Source organism: Dama dama, chromosome 23 (assembly GCF_033118175.1).
Source record: "Dama dama isolate Ldn47 chromosome 23, ASM3311817v1, whole genome shotgun sequence".
Lineage (NCBI taxonomy): Eukaryota > Metazoa > Chordata > Mammalia > Artiodactyla > Cervidae > Dama > Dama dama.
The window spans coordinates 37220868-37246763 of NC_083703.1; the positions used below are offsets into that span (position 1 = coordinate 37220868).

The 25896-nt window shown below is 39.2% G+C and overlaps 1 protein-coding gene across 1 annotated transcript in view; it reads left to right on the forward strand.

Annotated features, from left to right (window-relative positions):
• Nucleotides 1-25896, forward strand: part of ODAD2 (outer dynein arm docking complex subunit 2) — a 146545-nt gene that overhangs the window by 56178 nt on the left and 64471 nt on the right. Inside the window, exons 10-15 of the mRNA XM_061125741.1 lie at nt 1062-1208; nt 1650-1859; nt 6046-6288; nt 6855-6965; nt 9264-9418; nt 10444-10686. Of these exons, the coding sequence (XP_060981724.1) occupies nt 1062-1208; nt 1650-1859; nt 6046-6288; nt 6855-6965; nt 9264-9418; nt 10444-10686 (1109 nt within the window). The remainder of the gene's footprint in view (nt 1-1061; nt 1209-1649; nt 1860-6045; nt 6289-6854; nt 6966-9263; nt 9419-10443; nt 10687-25896) is intronic.

Genomic DNA, 25896 nt, shown 5'->3' on the forward strand with positions numbered 1-25896 from the left:
TAAATATAATTTGAAGATGTCTTCCCTCAAAAAAAGAAAAAGATGTATTTAAGCCATTGCTATTGTGTTTTGACATAGAAACCCAAGGCTGTCTTTTATGAACACCTTTTGCATAAAATAGCTTTTTCTTGGCTCCATTAGAAGTATTGCTTTTCTGTCTTATTAACTATTTCGGAAACTTATTTAGCAGCACTCTCAATAGCAGTAGCAGTAATATATGTATGTAGAAATAATGTATGCTATGTTCTTAAAAAGTTTTCAAAGCATTAATGATCAGTGGATGTTACTTAATTGCAGCAATGAAATCTTATTTAATTTCCTAGCAGGCCTGACTCACTGATCATCATTTAAAAAATTATGTCTCTTGGATTTTTTGAAGAAGCTGTTCCCCACTGCTCTTTACATGTGGTGATTAGCTAAACAGACGTTGATTTGCACGTTGTTGGGCCAGCATCTCATTCATGACAGTGAAACGATCTTTTTCTCTCCTTCAGTCCACCCATCGGTTCCCAGGTTTTAGTGGAATCACTTCCTGTTTCCCAGCCTCACAGCCTCACCCTGCTTATTCTCCATCCCACATGGATCACTGTGCTGCCTACCAGGCAGTTTGCTTTATTTATGTTTTCTGTGTTCTAGACTATTCTGTGAACATCTGTAAGAATAATCCTCAGACACAGTTTGCGCTGCAGCACACACAGCTCAGGGACTGCCTGTAACCCCACGTAAACCTCACCTTCCTCAGAATCTCTCTCAAGGCTTGCCCCTGGCTCTTTTTAATATTGTAAGTCCACCTGATGTTGTAGCTGTTTAAAGCAGACAGACCACCTTAACACGGCGACTCTTAATTGGAATAATGTTTTATGACACCCTGGACAGCTTTCTTGTGCTTTAGCTCAGCATGATCCATTTAACAAATTATAACCTACTCAGAGAATTCTAAAAAACTAAACATGCTGTGTATGGAGACACGCACTTCCCAGTTCGTGGATTCATCAATGTTTAGTAAATTTCTGTGGGAGCATGATCTTATTTAACCTTTCTGTGGCCTTGGGTCTTTGCAGGGAGGAAATCAGACGGCTACCGTGATTGCATTGTGTTCAATGAAGGATTTTAACTTAGCACAAGAGACCTGCCAGTTGGCGATCAGGGATGTTGGAGGCCTTGAAGTTTTAATAAATTTACTTGAGACAGATGAAGTCAAATGTAAGGTGAGTGTCTTGATCACAGTGGATGAGGAGCCTTGATACACACGTGCTTCTGCGTCTCTTCACGTGCTTCTCTTCTCAGTGCTGGGCATCTGCCCTTCCTGTTGCATGTTGCTGGTCTTTATTTTATTTTATTTTGTCTTTATTTTTTACTGATAACTCATTTCTATTACAATTAGCTACCCTTGTTGACTCTCTGTTTTTCTCCCTTGTCTTTTTGGCTCCTTTCCATTACCTTATGCTTCTTAAATGATGAATGTTTGTTTATTTAACTGCAGGAAAATGCGGGGAATTGGAGGATGTGTATAACACCTGGGAATAGGAACAGTTCCCTTAAAAAACTTAATTGGGGAAGGATTTTAGGTAGACTTTGAATTTTTAAAAAATATAGCACTGGTTCTGCATTAAGCACCCATTCATGTGTAACTTTTTCTTCTCATTTAGATTGGTTCATTAAAAATCCTGAAGGAAATCAGTCATAATCCTCAAATCAGACGTAATATTGTTGACCTTGGGGGCTTACCAGTTATGGTTAACATACTTGATTCTCCACATAAGAGTCTGAAATGCTTGGCAGCTGAGACAATTGCGAATGTTGCCAAGTTTAAGAGGGCCCGGCGGGTGGTGAGACGCCATGGAGGCATCACCAAGCTGGTGAGTAGGTGCCACTCATGGGGGCGGGCATCCCCTGTCCTTCCCTGCTCCTCCTGGACACTCAGTAACCCCTGGTTGTGTTCTGGGAATCTTTTTCATGTGTAACATGCCCTTGAAAATTATTTTTGTGTATGTACATTGGCAAGCAGCCAAACAAACATGTTCAACCTAATTTCTCAAAGAAATAATGAATTTTTTAAAATAGATGTCATTTTCACCTATCACACAGTTGGGGATGCATTCATGTTGGGGGGGCAGTGTCAGCGAGAAGGTGGTGACTGACTTCACTCAGTCTGAGACTGCCACAACATTGCTCATCGACTAGAGTCCAATATTAAATAAGCAGTTTGAAAAAAAAGAGGGTGACAATGGATGAAGCCCTCTGCAGTGGGACACCACCTGGAGACCCACATCCTATGAGGAGATAGAGATAATTGTACCCACAGAGACAGAGTGGCAGACGCTCATCCTACTTATAGAAGTGACAACTGTAAGTGTTACTTCAGAAGTGACAACTGGAAACAACATGTTTTACAGGATGAGATTAGTACAACAATAAGTGACACATCCATAACAAGTATCCATTGTCAGCGGTCAGTATTGTATTTTAGAAGTTTATTTAGTAACAAGGAATAAATGTATGTGTGAAAGTGAAAGTGTTGGTCATTCAGTCCTGTCCAACTCTTTGTGACCCCATGGACTGTAGCCCGCCAGACTCCTCAAACAGAGGAATTTCCCAGGCAAGAATATGGGAGTGGGTTGCCATTTCCTTCTCCAGGGAATCTTCCCAACCCAGGAATTGAACCTGGGTCTCCTGCATTGCAGGCAGATTCTTTACCATCTGAGCCACCAGGGAAGCCCCAAATGTATGTTTACTATTATATAAAATCATCACAGGATTAAAAACTAATGATACCCGTGATCCCAATTTTTAAAGACCTTAGCTAACAAGTATAGAAAAATCACTTGAAATACATAAAATTGTTCCTAAGAGGTTTTCTCTGAAATGACTACCAAATTTCCTCCCTACTGTTCTACATTGGCCAGTTTGTTATATTACGTATATAATCAGAAAACATGATTATTTCAGTAACTGTCACTGGAAGAAAGAAGCTGGCTCAGGGTCCCTGCCCCAGCAGGAGGGATATTTATAACGTGCAGTATGGAAGTGCATTTTCATCCTCATTGCATCTTGAGTCCCTCCCACAGCATTTATCACCCTGGATGACATCACCACTTTCCTACTTTAAATTTCTTAAAGACGAGAGACATGTCTTACTAATCTCAGTGTCATCCTCAGCACCTTACCCAGGACCCCACACACATTAATAGTTAAGAAATATCTATTGAATTAATGCAGATTCCATGTGAATATGTACATGGTGAAACATGTTCAGAAATTTCCTGAAAGAGATGCTGTGTATTCACTGGTAATCTGTAGAGCACTGAAGCTTAGAGTTATTTGCCTCAAAAATAAGATGGACTTGTGGCTGGATAGATGGATGAATAGATAGCTATGTAACGAAACAGATGTGGAAGAATGTTAATTATAGAACCTAGGGGATGGATGTGTGGGTATCGTCACATGAATATTCCAGCCTTCATGAATATTTGAAAATTTTCATAATAAAATGTTGGGGAGAAAGGGAATTATTACTGTGATTATCATTATTCTGCTTAAATAATGAATTCATGTGATAGGCTGGTGTGACTGTCCACTGAAACTACTTCATAAGAATGATACAACACTAAAATGTTTTTATGGGCATCTTATGCAATGTGTATTGTAGACTGGAGTTTGGACAGTTGCAGTCACCTAATCAAAATAATGACATCCATTTTAATTTTAAATATATAGCTTTAAATGGAGTATATAGAAATATTGAATATTGTACAACTGAAAATAATATAACATAGTACATCAACTATACTTCAATAAAAATTTTTAACATTTAAATTACTTATTTAATAAAGGTAGAAAAATTTTAAAATAAATTTAAAAAAGAGAGACTGAAGAGAGGAGATGTCACATGCATCTTGAAAGGTGGACAGGTATGTGTTAGACAGATACATCAGGGAAAAGCATTTAAAGATGGAGCTGTGCTGGTAAAGCCTGAAGGTAGAAAACAACACTGCGTGTTTGGAAAGTAGGTGGTGTAATGTGGCCAGACCCAGGATGAGTCGGGCTGAGCAGTGAGAGTTGAAGGTGGAGGACCATGGGGATCATTGCATAGTCTTATCCAGTGGGCTATGGAGACTGGACGTGGTACAGTTAAGGAGGGAGTAACCAATGGGCAGGTCCTTTTAGAAGGTTCTCCCTGTGATCAAACCCATCACCCTGCTGTCCTGTGCCCAGAAGTTACCTGAAAGCCACTACATAGTCTCCACTCTTGTCCTTGGACCACACTGTTTGGACCAGGTGTGTGTGTATGTGTATGTGCTCAGTTGACTTTTTGCCACCCCATGGACTGTGTAGCCTGTCAGGCTCCTCTGTTCATGGGATTTTCCCTCCAAGAATACTGGAATCAGTTGCCATTTCCTTCTCTAGGGGACCTTCCTGAGCCAGGGATCACGTCCGAGACTCGTGCATCTCCTGCATTGGTAGTCAGATTCTTTACCACTGAGCCACCTGAGAAGTCCAATTAGACCATGAATGAGCACTAATTAAAGGCCCTGTCCTCTCTCTATGATCTTGGAATTAGGAATCAGTGGAATTAGGAATTGTCTGCTGCTCCCTTCCAAATGGCAGTCAAGATTAAGTGGGCAGTATCCATGGAATTTGGTCTCTTGTGAGAGAGGAATGGAGGAGACATGCAGGGGATAAAGACAGTTTGGGGTGGCTGGCTTCGCACCCTGTCCTTTATGGGCAGCCTGACACCCCGCTGTGTGCATGTACCTTGCCTCTCCCTTGAGGGCTTCAGTGATTGGTTACTGCAGAGAGGAGAGAGGGTCCTGACAGCTGTGCATTTGGTCTAGTTGGTTTCGAAAGTGCAGGGTGATGGCTGTGTCCTCCAGAAAGGCCTCATTGGTTTTAAGCATGTACAGGCCAGAGAACTTTTCAGTTCTCTCTGTAAAGTTCTCACGGCTCTAGGGAGCCTGCTTTCTGAGATACCAGGAATCAGGATGTGGTTTGCAAATCTTCCTCATTAGATGTTAGAGCCATATTAAGAAAATGCTATCTTGGGGGGATTAAATTCCATGTGGGAAGGAAATGTAAAAGCTCCCAAATCTGGAGGATGTTGTTTTGAAGGTTCTGTTTGTTCCTTTGACTGCTGGAAATTAATTTCTTAAAGGATTCTTATTTTTGAGGGAGGTGAGCTTAGTAGCAACCCTGAGGTGATTGCAAGATGGGTTGTCTTTTTCTTTGTTTCAAATAGTATTTTATTTTTTTAACTTAATTTTTATTGGAGTATAGATGCTTTTCAAGGTTGTGTTAGTTTCTACTGTACAGCAAAGAAAATCAGCTATCTATATACACATATCCCTTTTTTTTGGATTTCCTTCACATCTAGGTCACCATAGAGCACTGAGTAGAGAGTTTTCTGTGCTACACATTAGGTTCTCATTAATTATCTATTTTATGTACACAGGATCAATAGTGTGTGTGTGTGTGTGTGTGTGTGTGTGTGTGTGTGTGTGTATTTCCTTTGGAGAAGGAAATGGCAACCCATTGCAGTATTCTTGCCTGGAGCCTGGTGGGCTGCTATCTATGGGGTCGCACAGAGTCGGACACGACTGAAGTGACTTAGCAAATATATATACACACACACACACACATATATATATATATCAGTCCCAGTCTCCCAATTCATTCCACCAACCCTTTCCCCTTGGTATCCATACATTTGTTCTCTACATCTGTGTCTCTGTTTCTGCTTTGCAATTAAGATCATCTATGCCATTTTTCTAACACAAAGACCCACATATATGTGTAAATATAGGTATGATATTTGTCTTTCTCTTTCTGACTTCATTCACTCTGTATGACAGTCTCTCAGTCCATCCAAGTCTCTACGAATGACCCAATTTCATTCTTTGTTATGGCTGAGTCGTATTCCATCGTATAGATGTACCACATCTTCTTTATCCATTCCTCTGTTGGTGGACAGTTAGGTTGCTGCCAGGTCCTGGCTATTGTGAATGGTTTAAAGATCCCCATCTGTGTTGTATTGATCTGCCCTCGTAGGTCGCTCTGCTTGACTGTGGGAAGCATTCTGCAGAACCTGCTCAGTCCAGCCTGTATGAGACCCGAGACGTGGAGGTGGCCCGCTGCGGGGCGCTGGCACTGTGGAGCTGCAGCAAGAGCTATGCGAACAAAGAAGCCATTCGTAAAGCAGGAGGCATCCCTTTGCTGGCTCGGCTCCTGAAGACTTCTCATGAAGACATGCTCATCCCGGTGGTGGGGACGTTGCAGGAATGTGCCTCAGAGGTACACAGGCCAGCTCTGTTCACTGTGCTCTAATTTACCTTGACTTCCTTTAGTGTAAAAATAATTTAGGAAGTTATCATAGCTGCTAAGGAATTTTTTTTTAAGAAGTCACCATTCTTTTAGAAAAGCAAGAGATTTTCTAATCAGATAGAAAATTAATTACATTGGTGTTAGTCGCTCAGTCATGTCCAGTTCTTTGTGACCCCATAGACTGTGGCCCACGAGGCTCCTATGTCGATGGAATTCTCCAGGCAAAACTACTGGAGCGAGTTGCCATTTCTTGCTCTAGGGGATCTTCCCGACCCAGTGATCGGACCTAGGTCTCCTGCATTGCAGGCAGATTCTTTACTGACTGAGTCACCAGGGAAGCCCAATTATATTGATACCTGGATGATATATTTTTTAAAATGTTGACTGAATTCTCTTACTGTTATATCAATATGTTAAGCTCAGACTATGGTGTTTATTAAGAAAGTGTGTGTGGTGGTGTTATTAACAAATGTGAATAGACACTTGCGTTTATGCATATTTATGCATTGTATAACTATTAAAGTTTCTTTTCCTAGGAAAACTACCGAGCTGCAATCAAAGCTGAAAGGATAATTGAAAATCTGGTAAAGAACCTGAACAGTGAGAATGAGCAGCTGCAGGAGCATTGTGCCATGGCCATCTACCAGGTACAGTGGGCGCTCCTGCGTGGAGTTTAAGGTGCTGTTTCATGAGCTCCCGTTGTCTGGGGGTGGCACTCAGGAATCTGCATTCTTTGTAAGAACCCCTAGGGATTTTGATGCACACGTAGGTCTGAGAACTACTATTCTGTTACAATGTGCTTTGTGTAAAAAAGCCAGATATGTACATGGTGGCTCTGTGTTACCTTTCATATGTCCTATTCAAACACAGTAGTTTTGGGAAATACTTCTCCCACCAAGATGTGATAGATGAATGACTGTGTGTATTCCTGTTTTATCTTTTTATTAATTTTATCTTTTTATTTATTTGCTTTTTAAAAAAATCTTCATTAACTCTTTGTGGGTTACAAGTTCCATAGTAAACACCAGATTAGAATGGTAAAGGAGATGGAGAGCTGGCCTTAACAGATTCGTCTCTGGCTGGCTATAAGCAGCACCGGTTTCTGCCTAATCAGAGCAGATTTCCTAGAAGAACACATTTTAAATGTGCAAAGTGAGAGAGTGAGCCAGAAAGATGGAGTCAGAGGAGGGTTCATATCAGCGAAGGGTTGTGTTAGTTTCTTGGAGCTGCCATAACTGTACACGAGTGAAAGTGAAGTGGCTCAGTCGTGTCCGACTCTTTGTGACCACATGGACTGTAGCCCACCAGGCTCCTCTGTCCATGGGAATTCTCCAGGCAAAGATGCTGGAGTGGGTTTCCACGCGCAGTGGGTGGCTCAATGACAAGAAAGGAAGTTTCTTCATAGTCTTGGAAGCTGGAAGTCTCAGGGGAGGTATCAGCAGGGTTGTTTCCTTCTGGGCAATCTCTCCTTGGCTTGCGGACGGACATCTTCACTTTCCCCTGCCCTCCTCCCTCTGTCTTCACATGTCTTTCTCTGTGGCCTGAAGTCCTCTTCTTATAAGGACCCTTGGCATTCTGGACTCGAGCCCACCTCCGTGATCTCATATAACCGTAACTACCTTCATCACATTCTGACATAGCGGGGTGAGGCCCTCAACGTCTGACTTGTGAGAGGAAACAGCTCACACATATCAGGGATATATCATAAACTTTTGTATTTTTAGTTTTTATATAATTTTAAGGGTTACTTTCCATATACAGTTATCACAGGGCTTCCCAGGTGGCGCTAGTGATGAAGAACCCACCTGCAAGTGCAGGAGACGTAAGAGACGCAAGTGTGATCACTTGTTCAGGAAGAGCCTCTCAAGGAGGGCATGGCGGCCCACTCCAGTATTCTTGCCTGGGAAATCCCACGGACAGAGGAGCCTGGCGGGCTGCAGTCTATAGGGTCGCAAAGAGTCAGACATGACTTAAGTGACTAGCATGCACAGTTATTACAGCATATTGGCTGTATTCCCCATGTGGTACAGTGCATCCTTAATCCTATCTCATACACAGTACCTTGTCCCCCTGCCACTCACCTCCATGATGCCCCTCTCCCCCACTGTAACCACTAGTCTCTTCTCTAGATCTGTGAGTCTGTTTCTTTTATGTTATAGTCACATTTGTTGTATTTTTTAGATTCCACATATGAGCAACAGCATACAGTATTTATCTTTCTCTGACTTACTTTATTTAGCATAATGCCCTTCAAGTCCTTCCGTGGGCTGTACATGGCACATATGTTACATGACATGCAGCCCACGACCTTAGAGACCAACTGTACGCTTAGAACAATATCAAACCTCTGCTACATTTGTCATCTTTTGGCTTTATAAACTGGGAAGGGTCATGAGTTGGAAACATCTATGCAGTCAGTCTTAGTGTTATTTCAAAGGATAACATAAACATATGGATAAACATGTGAATAAAATGCGGTTGCTGTCCATACAACCCACTGTTCTGGGCTCTGTTGGGGAAATTCGTCACTTTGGGGGTTTATTAAAGATCTGACTGAACTCCCTTCTCTCGTCTATCTTCTCTACTGTTTTCCCAAGGCTGTGGGTTACATCACTGCAGAAATTCTCCAGCCATGCATGTGGTTTCCTAGGTTCCTCACTGACCTTGCCTCTGTCTTGGTAGAAGCCCAGATTACCCCAGAACTGGCTTAGGAGGTTAGCCCAGCATATAGCCACTGTTAATATTGCCAAAACCACGTCAAGGAAGAGAGACGCTGTCAGATAGTGGCCAGTATAGACTAGAATTACGTCTTACTTGAAGGCTCCTTCAGAAAATGACACTCTGAAAAGTAGTTTCGTGGCAACTAGATTGGCAGCCTCTTTAGCAGTCCCTGAAAGCTTGAAAAACCTTGACCATGACAGCGTCTGACTTGGCTTTTTGTGTAGTGTGCGGAAGACGAGGACACCCGCGACCTGGTTAGGCTGCATGGAGGACTTAAACCCCTGGCCTCCCTCCTCAACAACACTGACAACAAAGAACGGTTGGCCGCTGTCACAGGGGCCATATGGAAATGTTCCATCAGCAAAGAGAATGTGACCAAGTAAGAAGGCATTCAGTGTTCTGTATCAAGCTGTGGCCATCAAAACACATCCTTCCATTTTAATGCTGTTTTAGTAAAGAGTTGATTCTAATGCTACCCCTATAATTTTGAAAGCTGCACATTCTGGACTAAATTGGTAGAAATAAGGGATTCTTAGAATTGAAAGTGTCTGCTTCTCACCCCACCACCCGGAAATGATTTTCATGCGTTAATTGGAGGAAGGGGCTGATGTAATCTCCCTGTTCCGTGGGCTGTTTTGCATGTGGGCAGCCATTTAAATGAGAAGCACCCCTGATAATTCCTGTAGAGACCATTCAAGGTGAAAGAAGGAATTTCCCACAGAATCTTTAGACAAGGAACTGGTTTTATTCTTTCTCTAAAGATAAACAAGATGAGTCAGCTAAAGACCAACTAACCAATTAATCTTCAAGTGTAGTCATTTTCAAGTATGCTTTGACTGAATTTTAAAGTATTTGTAAACTTATGATCATTTGATTGATTTTAATCTTTGAATTTATCTTTTTATATATTTTTAGAGTTTACACACTCTATGATGGATGTTCTAGGCAAGCTTTTTCCTATCTCAGGGTGATGATTTTCTTTGACAAGAAATTTACATGTTCTGTTTAACACAGTGATGATTTATTTTGCTTTGTTCATGTAAGATAATTCCTGAAATGTGAGAGAAAACCCCTAGGGCCCTGGGATTGTCGATGCTCAGATTTGAAAGAAGTTATAGCTGTCTCAGAAGCTGTACAGTGTGGTACTTAGGAGCACAGACAATGGGTGTGGATGCAGGTTTCACTGTTTACCAAGCTTCAGATTAGCCTTTTGAAAATGGGCGTAATAATAGTGTCCATATCACAGAATTGTTATAATGATTGAATGAGCATATAGTTGGCATTTAGTACATTTTAGCTATTAATATTATCACTGAGATTGCTATCAGCTAACTTTATATCAGAAATAACATTGTTCACCTCTTTCCTTCCCTTCCTACCCTCTTTTGCTTGTGATGAACTCAGATTTCGGGAGTACAAAGCCATTGAAACCCTGGTGGGACTTTTAACTGACCAGCCCGAGGAAGTGCTTGTGAATGTGGTTGGTGCGTTGGGAGAATGCTGCCAAGAACACGAGAACAGAATCATCATCCGGAAATGTGGTGGCATCCAGCCACTTGTGAACCTCCTCGTTGGGATAAACCAAGCTTTACTTGTCAATGTCACAAAAGCAGTTGGTGCTTGTGCGGTGGAGCCCGAAAGTATGATGTAAGTGATCCTCAAGGCTGAAAGATTTTGTTTGAGAGTGTTAGAAGGAATGCTGAGAAGTCTTAGAAGAGTGTCATCTCTTAGAATTGGTGTGCACGAGTGATGAGAGGGTAAAATGTGCTTATAAATAACTGCAAGGTGACCAAATCGGACTTGCAGAGCCAGATTATTCCCTTGAATAAGCTGGAGGGTACTGACTAAAATACCCAGTGATCAATCAAAACAGTGGTGGAATTATCTTTAGGGGAATCATCTATATTTTATAGATATTGATAACAGTAATATAATAATACAACTGAAAAAAAGAGAAGAGTGGGTGAGTAGGTGTGCAAATTCTGTCTTGCACATAAATAAATCAACAGATAGTTTTTAAAACAGAAATTTTATCTATCCATGTGCTTATTCATCTATCCATCCATCCATCCATCCATCCATCCATCCATCCATTTCTCTCTCTCTCTTACCTATCCATACATCCTTTTATCAGCTGTAGGCATAAAGAGATAGCTGAAATAATTTTTTAAAAATAATTTTATTTATGGCTGTGCTGGGTATTTGTTGCTGCTTGGGTTTTTTTTTTAGTCGCAGCGAGCAGGGGCTACTCTCTTGTTGCGGTGTGCAGGCCTCTCTTTGCGGTGGCTTCCCTTGTTGCAGCACACAGTCTCAAGGGGGCGTGGGCTTCAGTATTTGTAGAATGTGGGCTCAGAAATTGTGGCTCTAGGGCTCTAGAGTTCAGGTGCGGTAGTTGTGATGCACAGACTTAGTTGCCCTGTGGCATGTGGGATCTTCCTGGACTAGGGATCAAACCTGTGTCTCCTGCATTGGCGGGCAGATTCTTTACCACTGAGCCACAAGGGAAGCCCTGGAATAATTTTATTGATTATTATTTCTGCATGGTGGTATTTGGGATCTTTTGTACTTTCTAAGGCTTCCCTGGTGGCTCAGACAGTAAAGTGTCTGCCTGCAATGTGGGAGACTCTGGTTCGATCCCTGGGTTGGGAAGATCCTCTGGAGAAGGAAATGGCAGCCCACTCCAGTACCCTTGCCTGGAAAATCCCATGGACAGAGGAGCCTGGTATGCTACAGCCCATGGGGTCGCAAAGAGTCGGACACGACTGAGCGACTTCACTTCACTTTTATATTTTCTACACAATTTGTATGATAAATATGTATCATCTTTAAAACAAAATAAAGTTCTTGTTTAGTACCTTGGACAATCTCATTTTCTTCTGAATAGTGTACAGTGGTTCAGAGTATAGATTCTGGAGGCATTGCCTGGAATGCCAGTCTCATCACTTACTATGTTTCCTTCAGCGAATTATTAAAGTACTTGGTGCCTTGGCTCCTAAGTATATAACTTGGAGACAGTCATGGTACCTGTCTCATTGGATTGTTGTAATGACTGAGTGAATTAATGTATGTAAAGTACTTAATAATAGTGCTGGGTAAGTGTTGGCTAGTATCATTCACATAGTCATAGCTTTAATTAATAGCAATTTAAACCAATAATAACACAAATACAAAATTAAAGTCAGAGGGTCTAGTATCTGTACTTATCTATAGATGAGTCCATTTCTCTTATATCAAATTAATCGTGTTATTTAACTTGCTATAAATAAAGAATAAGAGGATCTTGAATGGGTCCTCTCAGCTACAATCAGGAAATTTGAGGGTGTGGCATAGATATGTCAGTAGGTGATTATAATTCAGGCCTTTGTGTATTGTGCTAAGCTTGGGTTTTGTTTTAAAGTTGGTTGAAATTTACTAAAGGATTTTAGGCATAACCTGAAACAGAGATGCTTATTTAGGAAACCATTGTGGGCCAGAGGTGAAGGTGGTTTACACTAAGCATATGGAATATAATATATAATAGTAAAGAATAAAAAAGTGACAGATTAAAGAAGAACAAAGTAAGAGACTAGATAAAACCCGGTGAATGGCTGAGCATGAGTTGCAAAGAAGAGGGCGGAGTCGTGGGTGATAGTTAGGTTTCTGACTTGGATAACTATGAATAGATGAGATGGATGTCTGTACCACTTACTGATATAGGGAAGGTAGCTGGAGGAATGGTGAAGGCAGAATGAACTTCACTAGGGCAGAAACAAAGCCAGTTTGTTCATCATGGTACGTTCATTGTCTAACCCGGTCCCAGGCTCAGCATAGGCACTCAGTGAACATTTATAAGTACACGAAATGAATGATGAATTCAGTACACATTGAGGTTTTGTGGTGATGATGACTAGTCAATTGGATAGTCATTCATGTCTAAAACTTAGGCTAGAATGTGGGTTGGGCATGTAGTATTATGAACATTTGGCAACTTAAGTGATGAATACAGGTGAGGTTGTGAGGAAGAGGAAAGAAAAGGGCAAAGAAGACAAAAACAGAATCCTATTCAACCTGATCTTCTAAGGAGAATGAGTGAACCAGAGAAGAGGTGCCTGTATAGAAATAGCAAAGGAACAGCCCCAGCTGTGAGGGAAGCCAGGGGAACAAGTTACTGAAAAAAACAAAGGGAAGAGAGAGTTTAAGGGGAGAATGTGGTCAAAAGTGTCCAGTGCTGTGACAGAGTCTCATAAGATAAAGACTAAACTGTTCTTTCTTGTGCACCAAGGAGGTTGATGAACTCTCTTGTACTTGTGGATATGGTTTTCTTACAGATATTTTTAGAAACACACACAGTCTGTTTTAGAAAACAGTGTTTTGAGTTTGGTAAGGATCCAACAGCATTACATGTGGTGTCATATTTCAGACGTGGCTATTATTGCTAGATTTGTAGGATTTATTGAGTCTTCAAGCTTCAAGTTAAATGGTAAGGAAATGACAAATACCTCTCCCTTGTGTAAGTCTTAAATAATTCATAGGTTAGGAACTTGTTTTAATGATTAGCAGTTTTATGTTGTTTTTTTGAGATGTCTGTGGCTGTGGCCAAAACTTAGGTGTGGTATATGAGGATGGACTTCTATACACATAGCAGAGTTTTATTAGCTCTGTGATAGAATGCACAGTTCTCTTCCCATATCTATTTTTCAGTAAGAATACAAAACACGTTAAAAATAACAGTTTAGCTACTGAATCAAAAATTGTTTTTAAGACACCAGCGATTTCAGAAAACTCTACTGACTTTTTTCAGTACATCAGACTACTTAAAGACTCAGTATAAATAGTTTCATATTAATTATGCCCTTCCTGAGGACCTGACATGGAACAGCCGGTATCCTGATGTATTAGGCTCATGAAAAAGTAGATTTATTCATGCTAGATTTTCTTTTTTTGTTGACTTGTTAATGCCTATTTGATATGTACAGAATTCATCTGGAGGTAATTTGTCCTTCAAGTATATAAAAATCACACCAACATTGCAAAAAACTGTTAACGCTTATGTTTTGGGGAATGTAACTTTCTCATAAAGTGCTATAAAATTTCAAACGACTAAAAAGTATTGAAGCTAAAAACTTAAACATCTAAAATTTCTTTTCCATACCTCAGGCTCTTTACTTACCTTTAGAAAATTAAAAAAAAATTTTATTGAAGTATAGTTGATTTACAATGTTGTGTTAGTTTCAGGTGTATAGCAAAGTGATTCATATAAAAATATACATTCTTTTTCATATTCTTTTCCCATATAGGTTATTACAAAATACTGAGTATAGATCTCTGTGCTATACAGTGGGTCCTTGTTGTTTATCTATTTTATATGTAGTAGTGTGTATATGTTACTCCCAATTCCTAATTTATTCCTCCCCCTCCTTTCCCTTTGGAAACCAAGACATTGTTTTCATGTCTGTGAGTTTGTTTCTGTTTTGTAAATATAAGTTCATTTATATCATTCTTTTTTAGATTCCACATATAAGTAATATCGTAGAATATTTGTCTTTCTCTGCCTGACTTACTTTAATTAGTATGATAATCTCTAGGTCCATCCATGTTGCTGCAAATGACATTATTTTATTCTTTTTATTGCTGAGTAATATTCCATTGTGTATATGTACCACATCTTCTTTATCCTCTCCTCTGTCAGTGGATGTTTAGGTTGCTTACATGTCTTGGCTGTTGTGAATAGTACTGCAATGAACATTGGAGTGCATTTATTTTGTTGAATTATAGTTTTGTCTCAATGTATGCCCAGGGCTTCCCTGGTGGCTCAGAGGTTAAAGCGTCTGCCTGCAATGCTGGAGACCTGGGTTTGACCCCTGGGTCGGGAAGATCCCCTGGAGAAGGAAATGGCAACCCGCTCCAGTATTTGTGCCTGGAGAATCCCAAGGACAGAGGAGCCTGGTAGGCTACAGTCCACTGGATCTCAAAGAGTCGGACACAACTGAGCGACTTCACTTCACTTCATGCCCAGGAGTGGGATTGTAGGATCATATGGTAGCTCAGTTGTTAGTTTTTAAGGGAACTTTCATTCGTTCTCCATAGTGGCTGCACAAATTTACATTCCCATCAACTAAACTTTTATTTTGAAATAACACTAGACTTACAGAAAAGTTGCAAGAATGTAGAATGCATGGAATAGAGAGTTCCCATATGCCCTTAACATCCTATATACCATGGTGAAATTATAAAAACATTTTATTTGTTCAAGTCTAATGTTTTAGAATTTGAAGACTGTTGTATGTGGATTTTGTCTTTTTTTTGTTCAGTTCATTCCCTAGTATTTAATCTTCCTTATTGGTGGTATAATTTTTTTTTCACTGCCATTATGTTCTTCAATTGGTTGTCTCTATGAGAACTATTGAATTTTGTGTGTTAATTCTATATGCTGCTACCTAACAGAATTCTCTTATCAGGTTCACTTTATTATTGATTCTATAGCACAGTTGTTGGAGAAGGCAATGGCAACCCACTCCAGTACTCTTGCCTGGAAAATCCCATGGACGGAGGAGCCTGGCGGGCTGCCGTCTATGGGGTCGCACAGAGTCAGACACGACTGAGGCGACTTAGCAGGAACAGCAATAGCAGCACAGTTGTTGACTTACTATATGTAGCACATGGACCAAATCCTGTTTTTGTAAATAAAGTTTTATTGGAACATACTCACACTCATTCATTTATGTATTGTCTTTGGTGACTTTTATGTTACAAATGGAAGGGTTGAGTAGTTGCAACAAAGACCAAATAACCCACAAAGACTAATATACTTGCTACCAGGGCTTAATTTTTAAAAAATTGCTGAATTCTTCTCTAGGATATTCCTGAAGAAGTTTTATGTCTTCTTTATAAATTCTTACTCTTTAGATTGAGTTCTTGTTTGATTTTATTAGCTGATTTCCTACCACGATGCTGACTAGTAATGGAGATTACTGGTTTTACTGGCCATGCCTTTAGTGCTATTTTATTAGGTGAAATAATGTCTTGAGGACTAAGGTATATACATTTTATCATATTTTTCAAAACCTCTTAATTTTTATTTTTGAAGAGTGGTTTTTAAGTCACATATAGGTATTGAAAAGACTTTTCACAGAAAACGAAATAGGTATTAGATTTTGTCAGATATCTTTTTAAGCGTTTATGGAGATTATGCTCCATTTGATCCGGTATGATTTTTCCCTTTATGTCTATCAACATCATGAATAATACTCATGGGTTTCTAAACACTGCACCAACCTTGCATTCTGGGAATAAGTTTCACTTGGTCATGATGTGCTGATTTCTTAATGTGGTGTAGGATTCTGTTTGCTAATCTTAGTATTTCCATAATGATATTGAGTTAATTTTGGTCTGTAGTTTGTTTCTTTTCCTTTCTTTCTTTTTTTAAAAAAAAAAACTATCTTTATTAAATTTAGGTATCAGTATTATACCTCCTTCAAAAAGAAATTACAAAGTTTTCTTTTATTTCAATGCTCTGGAATAATTTATTGAACAATGGGATAAAGGTTTGGTAGAAGTATACTGTACAGTCATGTGGGCCCAATCTGTATGTGTTTTATTAGTTCTTTATTGGTTTCCTCTAGTTCTTCTATGAAATCTGATCCATTTATGCTTTTTACTAGAATGGGGTCAGTTTTGGCAATCTGCATTTCCTCATAAAATGATCAATTTCATTTACATTATCAAATGTATTTAAACAGTGATCTGAAAAGCAATGTCTTGTGATTTTTAAACTTTGTTTTTTTCCAATGGTTATTTCCCACTTGTCAATTTATGTTTGTGTGTGTGAGCGTTCTCCTGTTTTTTCCCTGATCAAATTATCTGGTATAGTTTCCCTATTTTGATTTTTTTCTGAAAAAAATTTTATTAATCAGGTATACTGTGCTTTTATTCTCTACCTCATAAATTTCTTTTATCTTTATGTTGTCTTTTTAGAGTTTATTTTGTAACAATTTTTCTAATTTTTTGAGCTTAGAAGATATTTTATTTTATTTTTTTGACTGTGCTGTGCAGTTTGTGGAATCCTAATTCCCTGACCAGGGATTGAACCCAGGCCACCTGTGGTGGAAGTGTGGACCCCTAACCACTGGACTACCAGGGGATTCCCTTGTTTTATAATAATAAAAGTAGTTTGTGCTATGAACTTTTCTTTGACACGTCTTTAAATGTCCCTTGTAGATTCTGATCTATAGTGATATCATTATCATTATTTTTAAGAAATTCTTTAAATTCAATTTGTATTTTCCCTTTAGACCATGTGTTGCTTGATGGAATTTTTTTTAATTCCACAGAAATGAAGCTTTTTGTTTTTTGTTTATTTTAGCTATTTCTTATTATGTTGCAGTTTACTCAGAGTGTTTTATTTCTACTTTTTATGGAAAATACTAGGGTTTCCTTAATGACTTACTCTAAGATGAATTTTTACAAAACATCTATAGGTGCTTTGGGTGAAGATATATTCCCTTTCAACAGAGGCTAGAAGTGAAGTGAAGTTTTAGTCGCTCAGTCATGTCCGACTCTCTGGGACACCATGGATGGTAGCCTGCCAGGCTCCTCTGTCCATGGAATTCTCCAGGCAAGAATACTGGAGTGGGTTGCCATTTCCTTCTCCAGGGGATCTTCCTGATCCAAGGATCAAACCTAGGCCTCCCACATTGCAGGCAGATTCTTTACCACCTGAGCCACCAGAGGTCAACAGAAGGTACGTAATGAAACAGATCTTAAGAGTATACAATAGAGGGTAGAATCTGATGTATATTCTTAAGATCTGTTTCATTATGTTACATAAGCCCTCTATCCCTACTATTTACTTATCGTGCACATGATCTGTCTCATACTGAATGTGATGGCATTATTAGCGTGCTTCTACCTGTGTTGTCTTACAGCTGATACAGCTTTTGCTTCTTAAAGGCAGGCTGTATATTATTTGGTGCATAAATGTTCTAATCATTGTGAGCTATAGCTTTTAATACTTCAAGAGATCTTCTTTGTCATGTTTAATGAGTTTTGGCTTGATATTTCTACTTTGATATAAGAATCTTTACCCCTGCTCTCATATTTTTTTCATTTCCAGAAATATCTTGGCCTACCTTTTGTTTTTCATCTTTCTCGAACCACTTTCTTTTAGGTGTGCTATCTTATGTAGTCTATAGATGGGTCTTGCTTTGTACACCAAATTAAACGTATTTTTAATAATTGAGCTAAACCCACATACACTTATTGATGTTTGGTCTCATAATATTTTATAATTATTCATATTCTGTTATATTTGCTCTTCTCTTTATTTCAGCTTTGCTAGATATAAAATTCTTGGTTCCCATTTTCTTTCTTGAATTAAAAAAAAGTCTGCTTCATTGTTGCCTTACTTCATACCTTTCTTGTGAAAATTGTGATATTAGTCAAATTCGTTTTTCTTTGTGAGTTTATCTTTTTGCTTAGAGGCCTTGAGAAATTTTTCTTTACCTTTATAATCTAATACTTTTACCCGCATCTCCAGGTTTATCTTAGAGTTCATTGCTAATCATTTGGTTAACCTGAAATAGAATTAATACAGAAAAATTAGGATAAATGCTTTTTTCTCCCTTTGAAAAAGTCAAATTTCAGATCCATGAGTTGTCAGGAGCCCTGGCAAATGCCAATAGTGATGATAAAGGCTGTTTTCCAGACTTACTAGGAACTTATAGGTCCTCATGGTTTACTTTAGTCTCTGCTGTTAATTTTAAGACAGAATTCCTGCCGTACATGATTCAAAACATGCTAAAGTTCTAATGTCTCAAGTTTTTCATTACTTAAGAACTAACCTTAAACCTACAGATCAGCTTTCAACTCTTAAGTGCTGGCTACATGCATGCTAAGTCACTTCATTCGTATCTGACTCTTGCGACCCCATGGATTGTAGCCCACCAGGCTCCTCTGTCCGTGGGATTCTCCAGGCAAGAATACTAGAGTGAGTTGCCATGCCCTCCTCCAAGGGATCTTCCAGACCCAGGGATCAAACATCTGTCTCCTGCGGCTCCTGCATTGCAGGCAGCTTCTTTACTACTGAGCCTACAATGTAAAGGGTTAAATTTCATGTTTTTTAAAAGATAATCAAGGAAAATATTTATATTAATATTCCATAAATGCCCAAGATTCTAAGAAGTTTTACATAACAATTTTGCTAAATAATATACTAATTTCCTACAATTTATCCTATAAAATATTTTCCTTCCACACATTATAAAACAAACATTTGCTGAACTGATTGTTACATAGTCCAGTGTTATGTGATCATGTAATGAAAGACTCTTTTATAAAACATATACACAAGGATAGAATTAAAACTTACCATGGAGTCTGTAACTCTAAATTTCCTGTCTTCTGTGGTTTAAACATAATTATGTTGCATTTACATAGTTTTTTTTTTTACATTGGGTTTATCTGTTCTTTTTAAAAAGGGGAGAAAAAATAAAGCTATGCTTGTTTGCATACAAACAGGCTGCCCAGAAATTTCATTTACCACAAAACCAGTCCTTATGACATTTTAGGGCTTATGCAAGATATAGAATAGAATATATGTTTCAAATGTTTGTGTCATTAAGAACATTTTTCCTTCCTTTTTACATTTTTGGTTATTTGTTTCTCATCTGCATACTTTTAAAAGTATGTGAATTTAACTGAGATACCGAAATGCCACATGAAAAGTAATTATGTGAATCATTTTATCTTCTGAGTCTTAGTTTTCTCATTTTAAACAAGCTCTGAGGATGTTTAATTTGAGGGTTGTATGGATTTTATTTATCTGCATTATATATCTTATTCATCCAGTTGTAACATGTGCATAAGTTCAATAGCTGAATAAATTAATTGTTCAGTACTATTTCCTGTGTATGAGAGAGTATGTGTATGTGTTTACAATGAAGTTAAAACATTTTTTAAACTTTTAATTTGTGAAATGTTGTATACATAAAGTACATGATGCAAGTGTATCCATTAGTAAATTTTAAAAAGGGAAGACTTGTGTATCTGCCCCCCAAGCCAAGAAGCAGAATATTGTTGTCACCCTACAAGACCCCCTAGCTGCCTGTCCTTCTCCCAGCCTACCCCGTGCCCACCTCCCTGCAGGCTGGGGAGAGCCCACCCTTACCTTTTATGGTAATTTTTATCTTGCCTTGTTTTACACATTTTACAGTTGAGAATGCCTCCCTATAAAGTATAGTTCTGTTTTGTTTCTATTTGGGATCAAATAGAAGCATGTAGTATGTGTTTATTTTTGTCTGATATTTTATTGAAAATTATAGGTTATTTTAATACTTAACTGTTCTGCTTGATGCATTTTAACAATTGTATACAATCATATAACCAGCAGCCAAAAGAAAATGTAAAACATATCCTTCACCCAAGAAAGTTCACTCATGCTATTTACCAGTCAGTCCCCACCCTAACCCCACGCAGCCACTTTCTCATTTCCATCACTATAGGTTAGTTTTGCCTGTTCTGGGAGTAGAATTTCTGATTCATAGGGTAGAAGTTTAACTTTATTAGAAAATCCCAGATAGCACACAACTGTGGTTGTACAATTTTACATTCCCATTGGTGCCAACATTCAGTGTTCCTTTTTTTTTTTTTAATTTAGTCCTTCTAACAGGGTAAAAGGGCTTCCCAGGTGGCTCAGTGGTAAAAGAATCCACTTGCAATGCAGGAGATATGGGTTCGATCCCTGGGTCAGGAAGATCCCCTGGAGGAGGAAATGGCAACCCATTCCAGTATTCTTTCCTGGAAAATTCCATAGACAGAGCCGTCTGCTGGGCTACAGTCCATGGGGTCGTCAAGAGTTGAACAAGTCTGAAGCAACTGAGCATGCATGCCCACAGGCTCAGCTTAATGTTCAGTAGGTTAGATGTGTTAAATGTGTTTTCAACATATGATGCTTTTGACTTCCGATGGGTTTATCTTTATTAGGATATAGCTGCATCATCATTCAGTTGAGAGAGATCTGTGTGGAGATAAGAAAGTGAAAGTGAAGCTGCTCAGTTGTGTCCTACTCTTTGTGACCCCATGGACTGTGGTCTACCAGGCTCCTCTGTCCATGGGATTTTCCAGGCAGAAATACTGGAGTGGGTTGCCATTTCCTTCTCCAGGGGATTTTCCCAACCCAGGGATTGAACCCGGGTCTCCCGCATTGTAGGTAGACACTTTACCATCTGAGCCACCAGGAAAGTCACAGAGATAAGAGGGGAAAGTCAAATGAGACCTTGAGGAAGCAACCAGACAAACTCAGATGGTGGGACTTTCTACAGCAGTCTTCATCTTTTAAAAGAGTCAGTGCCATAAAAAAAATTCTAGATTAAAAGAGACTAAATAGATATATCAAAAACATAGTGTATGATCCTTGTTTGAATCCAGGTTTCGTTTGCTCTTTTAAAAGCTCTAAGGAAGTTTTGAGAATTGGGAATATTTGAATCTGAGCTGGATATTTGATTATATCAGGGAATTACTTTTACCTTTCTTAAATGTAAGAATAGTATAATGATAATGCAAGAGATTGTGCTTATTTTTAAAAGGTGAAAGTTTTAGTTGTACGCTGTTGTATCTGTAACTCGCTTGCAAACAGTTTAAAAAAAATGAATACTTGTATTGATAGATGACACAAGTAGATCAGATTTTGAAGGCTGTGTCTATTGGTGTTTACTGTTTTTAAGAAAACTCTTAAGTGTGTTTGAAATTTTTCATAGAAGGGAGAAAAAAATAAGATCAAAAGTTTTTTGCACTTAATAGAATGGTAAAATATAAGAAAACTGATGGTGACTAGTATTCTCATGATCTGTTTATGGGAAACAAATTAACATAACTTTTATGGAAGATAGTCTGTTGATACGTATTTAAATTTAAAATATATAAAATCCTTACCTAGTGATTCCATTTCTCAGTGTTTGTCCCTCTGGTTCTGCCCACATTACCTGCTTTCCTGTCCGCTCACCTTCCTAGTCTGCAAACGCCTCTTTCGTCTCTCTTAGTCTATATGCATATAGTTCTGACATTCCTGATGAAGTTGAGATAGGGATTTAAATTCATCACTAAAATGTGGAATTTTTGCAATATTCTAATCAATAGTGTATGATAAATCTTTGTTGTCTAAAGTAGAACCGTTTATTTCACTGATCACATAGAATGTCAATGCAAATTTATTTAATTGAATTCAAATCCAAATCAACTATATTATCTTTGCTATCTCTACTGATAGCGTGGTGCTCATATACTCAAGTGAGGCTGTATGCCTGAATAAAATCAGAATTTTTTGGTTCAATACTTTATATTTCTAGTGTATATTAGTAAGCTTATAGTATACTCTGAACAAATATCCACTTTAAATCTTGACTTAGCCTAATTACTGGATATAAATAGAGCCGCAGATCAATCTAAGTTTATCTGCACGTTTATCAACCTCGGAAATGAAACTAACATTAATTGCATATCTATTTGTAATTATATTGGATATCTGATTAGTAAGGTAATATGACCTGATTTTAATAGATGAGGAAATTCAAGCTTCAGGAGATTAAATATTTGCCCAATATCGTGATTCTAGGTAGTAGTCCTGGTATTTGAATACATGATTTATAATTATCTAGTTTCAGTTCAGTTCAGTCACTCAGTCGTGTCCAACTCTTTGAGACCCCATGAATCGCAGCACACTGGGCCTCCCTGTCCATCACCAACTCCCGGAGTATACTCAAACTCATGTCCATCGACTCGGTGATGCCATCCAGCCATCTCATCCTCTGTCGTCCCCTTCTCCTCCTGCCCCCAATCCCTCCCAGCATCAGGGTCTTTTCCAATGAGTCAACTCTTCACATGAGGTGGCCAAAGTACTGGAGTTTCAGGGTTCACCATCAGTCCTTCCAATGAACACCCAGGACTGATCTCCTTTAGGATGGACTGGTTGGATCTCCTTGCAGTCCAAGGGACCCTCAAGAGACTTCTCCAACACCACAGTTCAAAAGCATCAATTTTTTGGCACTCCACTTTCTTCACAGTCCAACTGTCACATCCATACATGTCTACTGGAAAAAACATAGCCTTGACTAGACAAACCTTTGTTGGCAAAGTAATGTCTCTGCTTTTTAATATGCTATCTAGGTTGGTCATAACTTTCCTTCCAAGGAGTAAGTGTCTTAATTTCATGGCTGCAATCACCATCTGCAGTGATTTTGGAGCCCTGAAAAATAAAGTCTGACACTGTTTCCACTGTTTCTCCATCTATTTCCCATGAAGTGATAGGACCAGATGCCATGATCTTAGTTTTCTGAATGTTTAGCTTTAAGCCAACTTTTTCACTCCTTTGCCTTTCACTTCTCTTCTATTCACAGCTATTTGTAAGGCCTCCTCAGACAACCATTTTGCCTTTTTGCATTTCTTTTTCTTGGGGATGGTCTTGATCACTGCCTCCTGTACAATGTCACGAACCTCCATCCATAGTTCTTCAGGCACTCTTGTCTATCAGATCTAATACCTTGAATCTATTTGTCACTTTCACTGTATAGTCACAAGGGATTTGATTTAGGTCATATCTGAATGGTCTAGTGGTTTTCCATACTTTCTTTAATTTATATCTGAATTTGGCAATAAAGAGTTCATGATCTGAGCCACAGTCAGCTCCTGGTCTTTTTTTGCTGACTGTATAGAGCTTCTCCATCTTTGGCTGCAAAGAATATAATCAATCTGATTTTAGTATTGACTATCTGGTGATGTCCATGTGTAGAGTCTTCTCTTGTGTTGTTGGAAGAGGGTGTTTGCTATGACCAGTGTATTTTCTTGGCAAAACTTTGTTAGCCTTTGCCTTGCTTAATTCTGTATTCCAAAGCCAAATTTTCCTGTTACTCCAGATACTTCCTGACTTCCTACTTTTGCATTCCAGTCCCCTTTAATGAAAAGGACATCTTCTTTGGGTGTTAGTTCTAGAAGGTCTTTTAGGTCTTCATAGAACCATTCAACTTCAGCTTCTTCAGCATTATTGGTTGGGGCATAGACTTGGATTACTGTGATACTGAATGGTTTGCCTTGGAAGCGAACAGAGATCTTTCTGTCATTTTTAAGATTGCATCCAAGTACTGCATTTCAGACTCTTTTGTTGACTATGATGGCTACTTCATTTCTTCTAAGGAATTCTTGCCCACAGTAGTAGAGATAATGGTCATCCGAGTGAAATTCACCCATTCCAGTCCATTTTAGTTCACTGATTCCTAAAATGTCGATATTCACTCTTGCCATCTCCTGTTTGACCACTTCCAATTTGCCTTGATTCATGGACCTAACATTCCAGGTTCCTATGCAATATTGCTCTTTACAGCATTGGACTTTACTTCCATCACCAGTCATGTCCACAACTGGGTGTTGTTTTTGCTTTGGCTCTGTCTCTTCATTCTTTCTGGAGTTATTTCTCCACTGATCTCCAGTAGCATGTTGGGCACCTGCCGACCTGTGGAGTTCATCTTTTAGTGTCCTGTCTCTTTGCCTTTTCATACTGTTCATGGGATTGTCAAGGCAATAATACTGAACTGCTTTGCCATTCCCTTCTCCAGTGGACCACGTTTTGTCAGAACTTTCCACCATGACCTGTGTGTCTTGGGTGACCCTACACAGCATAGTCATAGTTTCACTGAGTTAGACAAGGCTATTCTGCTTTATTGACTACACCAAAGCCTTCGACTGTGTGGATCACAATAAACTGTAGAAAATTCTGAAGGAGATGGGAATACCAGACCACCTGACCTGCCTCTTGAGAAACCTGTATGCAGGTCAGGAAGCAACAGTTAGAACTGGACATGAAACAACAGACTGGTTCCAAATAGGAAAAGGAGTATGTCAAGGCTGTATATTGTCACCCTGCTTATTTAACTTATATGCAGAGTACATCATGAGAAACGCTGGGCTGCAAGAAGCAAAAGCTGGAATCAAGATTGCCGGGAGAAATATCAATAACCTCAGATATGCAGATGACACCACCCTTATGGCAGAAAGTCAAGAGGAACTAAAAAGCCTCTTGATGAAAGTTAAAGAGGAGAGTGAAAAAGTTGCCTTAAAGCTTAACATTCAGAAAATTAAGATCATGGCATCTGGTCCCATCACCTCATGGGAAATAGATGGGGAGACAGTGGAAACAGTGTCAGACTTTACTTTTTTGGGGCTCCAAAATCACTGCAGATGGTGATTGCAGCCATGAAATTAAAAGACGCTTACCCCTTGGAAGGAAAGTTATGACCAACCTAGATAGCATATTAAAAAGCAGAGACATTACATTGCCAACAAAGGTCCGTCTGGTCAAGGCTATGTTTTTTCCAGTGGTCATGTATGGATGTGACAGTTGGACTGTGAAGAAAGCTGAATGCCAAAAAATTGATGCTTTTGAACTATGGTGTTGGAGAAGTCTCTTGAGAGTCCCTTGGACTGCAAGGAGATCCAACCAGTCCATTGAAGGAGTTAAGTCCTGGGTGTTCATTGGAAGGACTGATGGTGAACCCTGAAACTCCAGTACTTTGGCCACCTCATGTGAAGAGTTGACTCATTGGAAAAGACCCTGATGCTGGGAGGGATTGGGGGCAGGAGGAGAAGGGGACGACAGAGGATGAGATGGCTGGATGGCATCACCGACTTGATGGGCATGAGTTTGGGTAAACTCCGGGAGTTGGTGATGAACAGGGAGGCCTGGCATGCTGCAATTCATGGGGTCTCAAAGAGTCGGACTTTGAGTCCGACTGAGCGACTGAACTGAACTGAACTGAATGGTCCATGTGATCAGTTTGGTTAGTTTTCTGTGATTGTGGTTTTCAGTCTGTCTGCCCTCTGATGGAGAAGGATAAG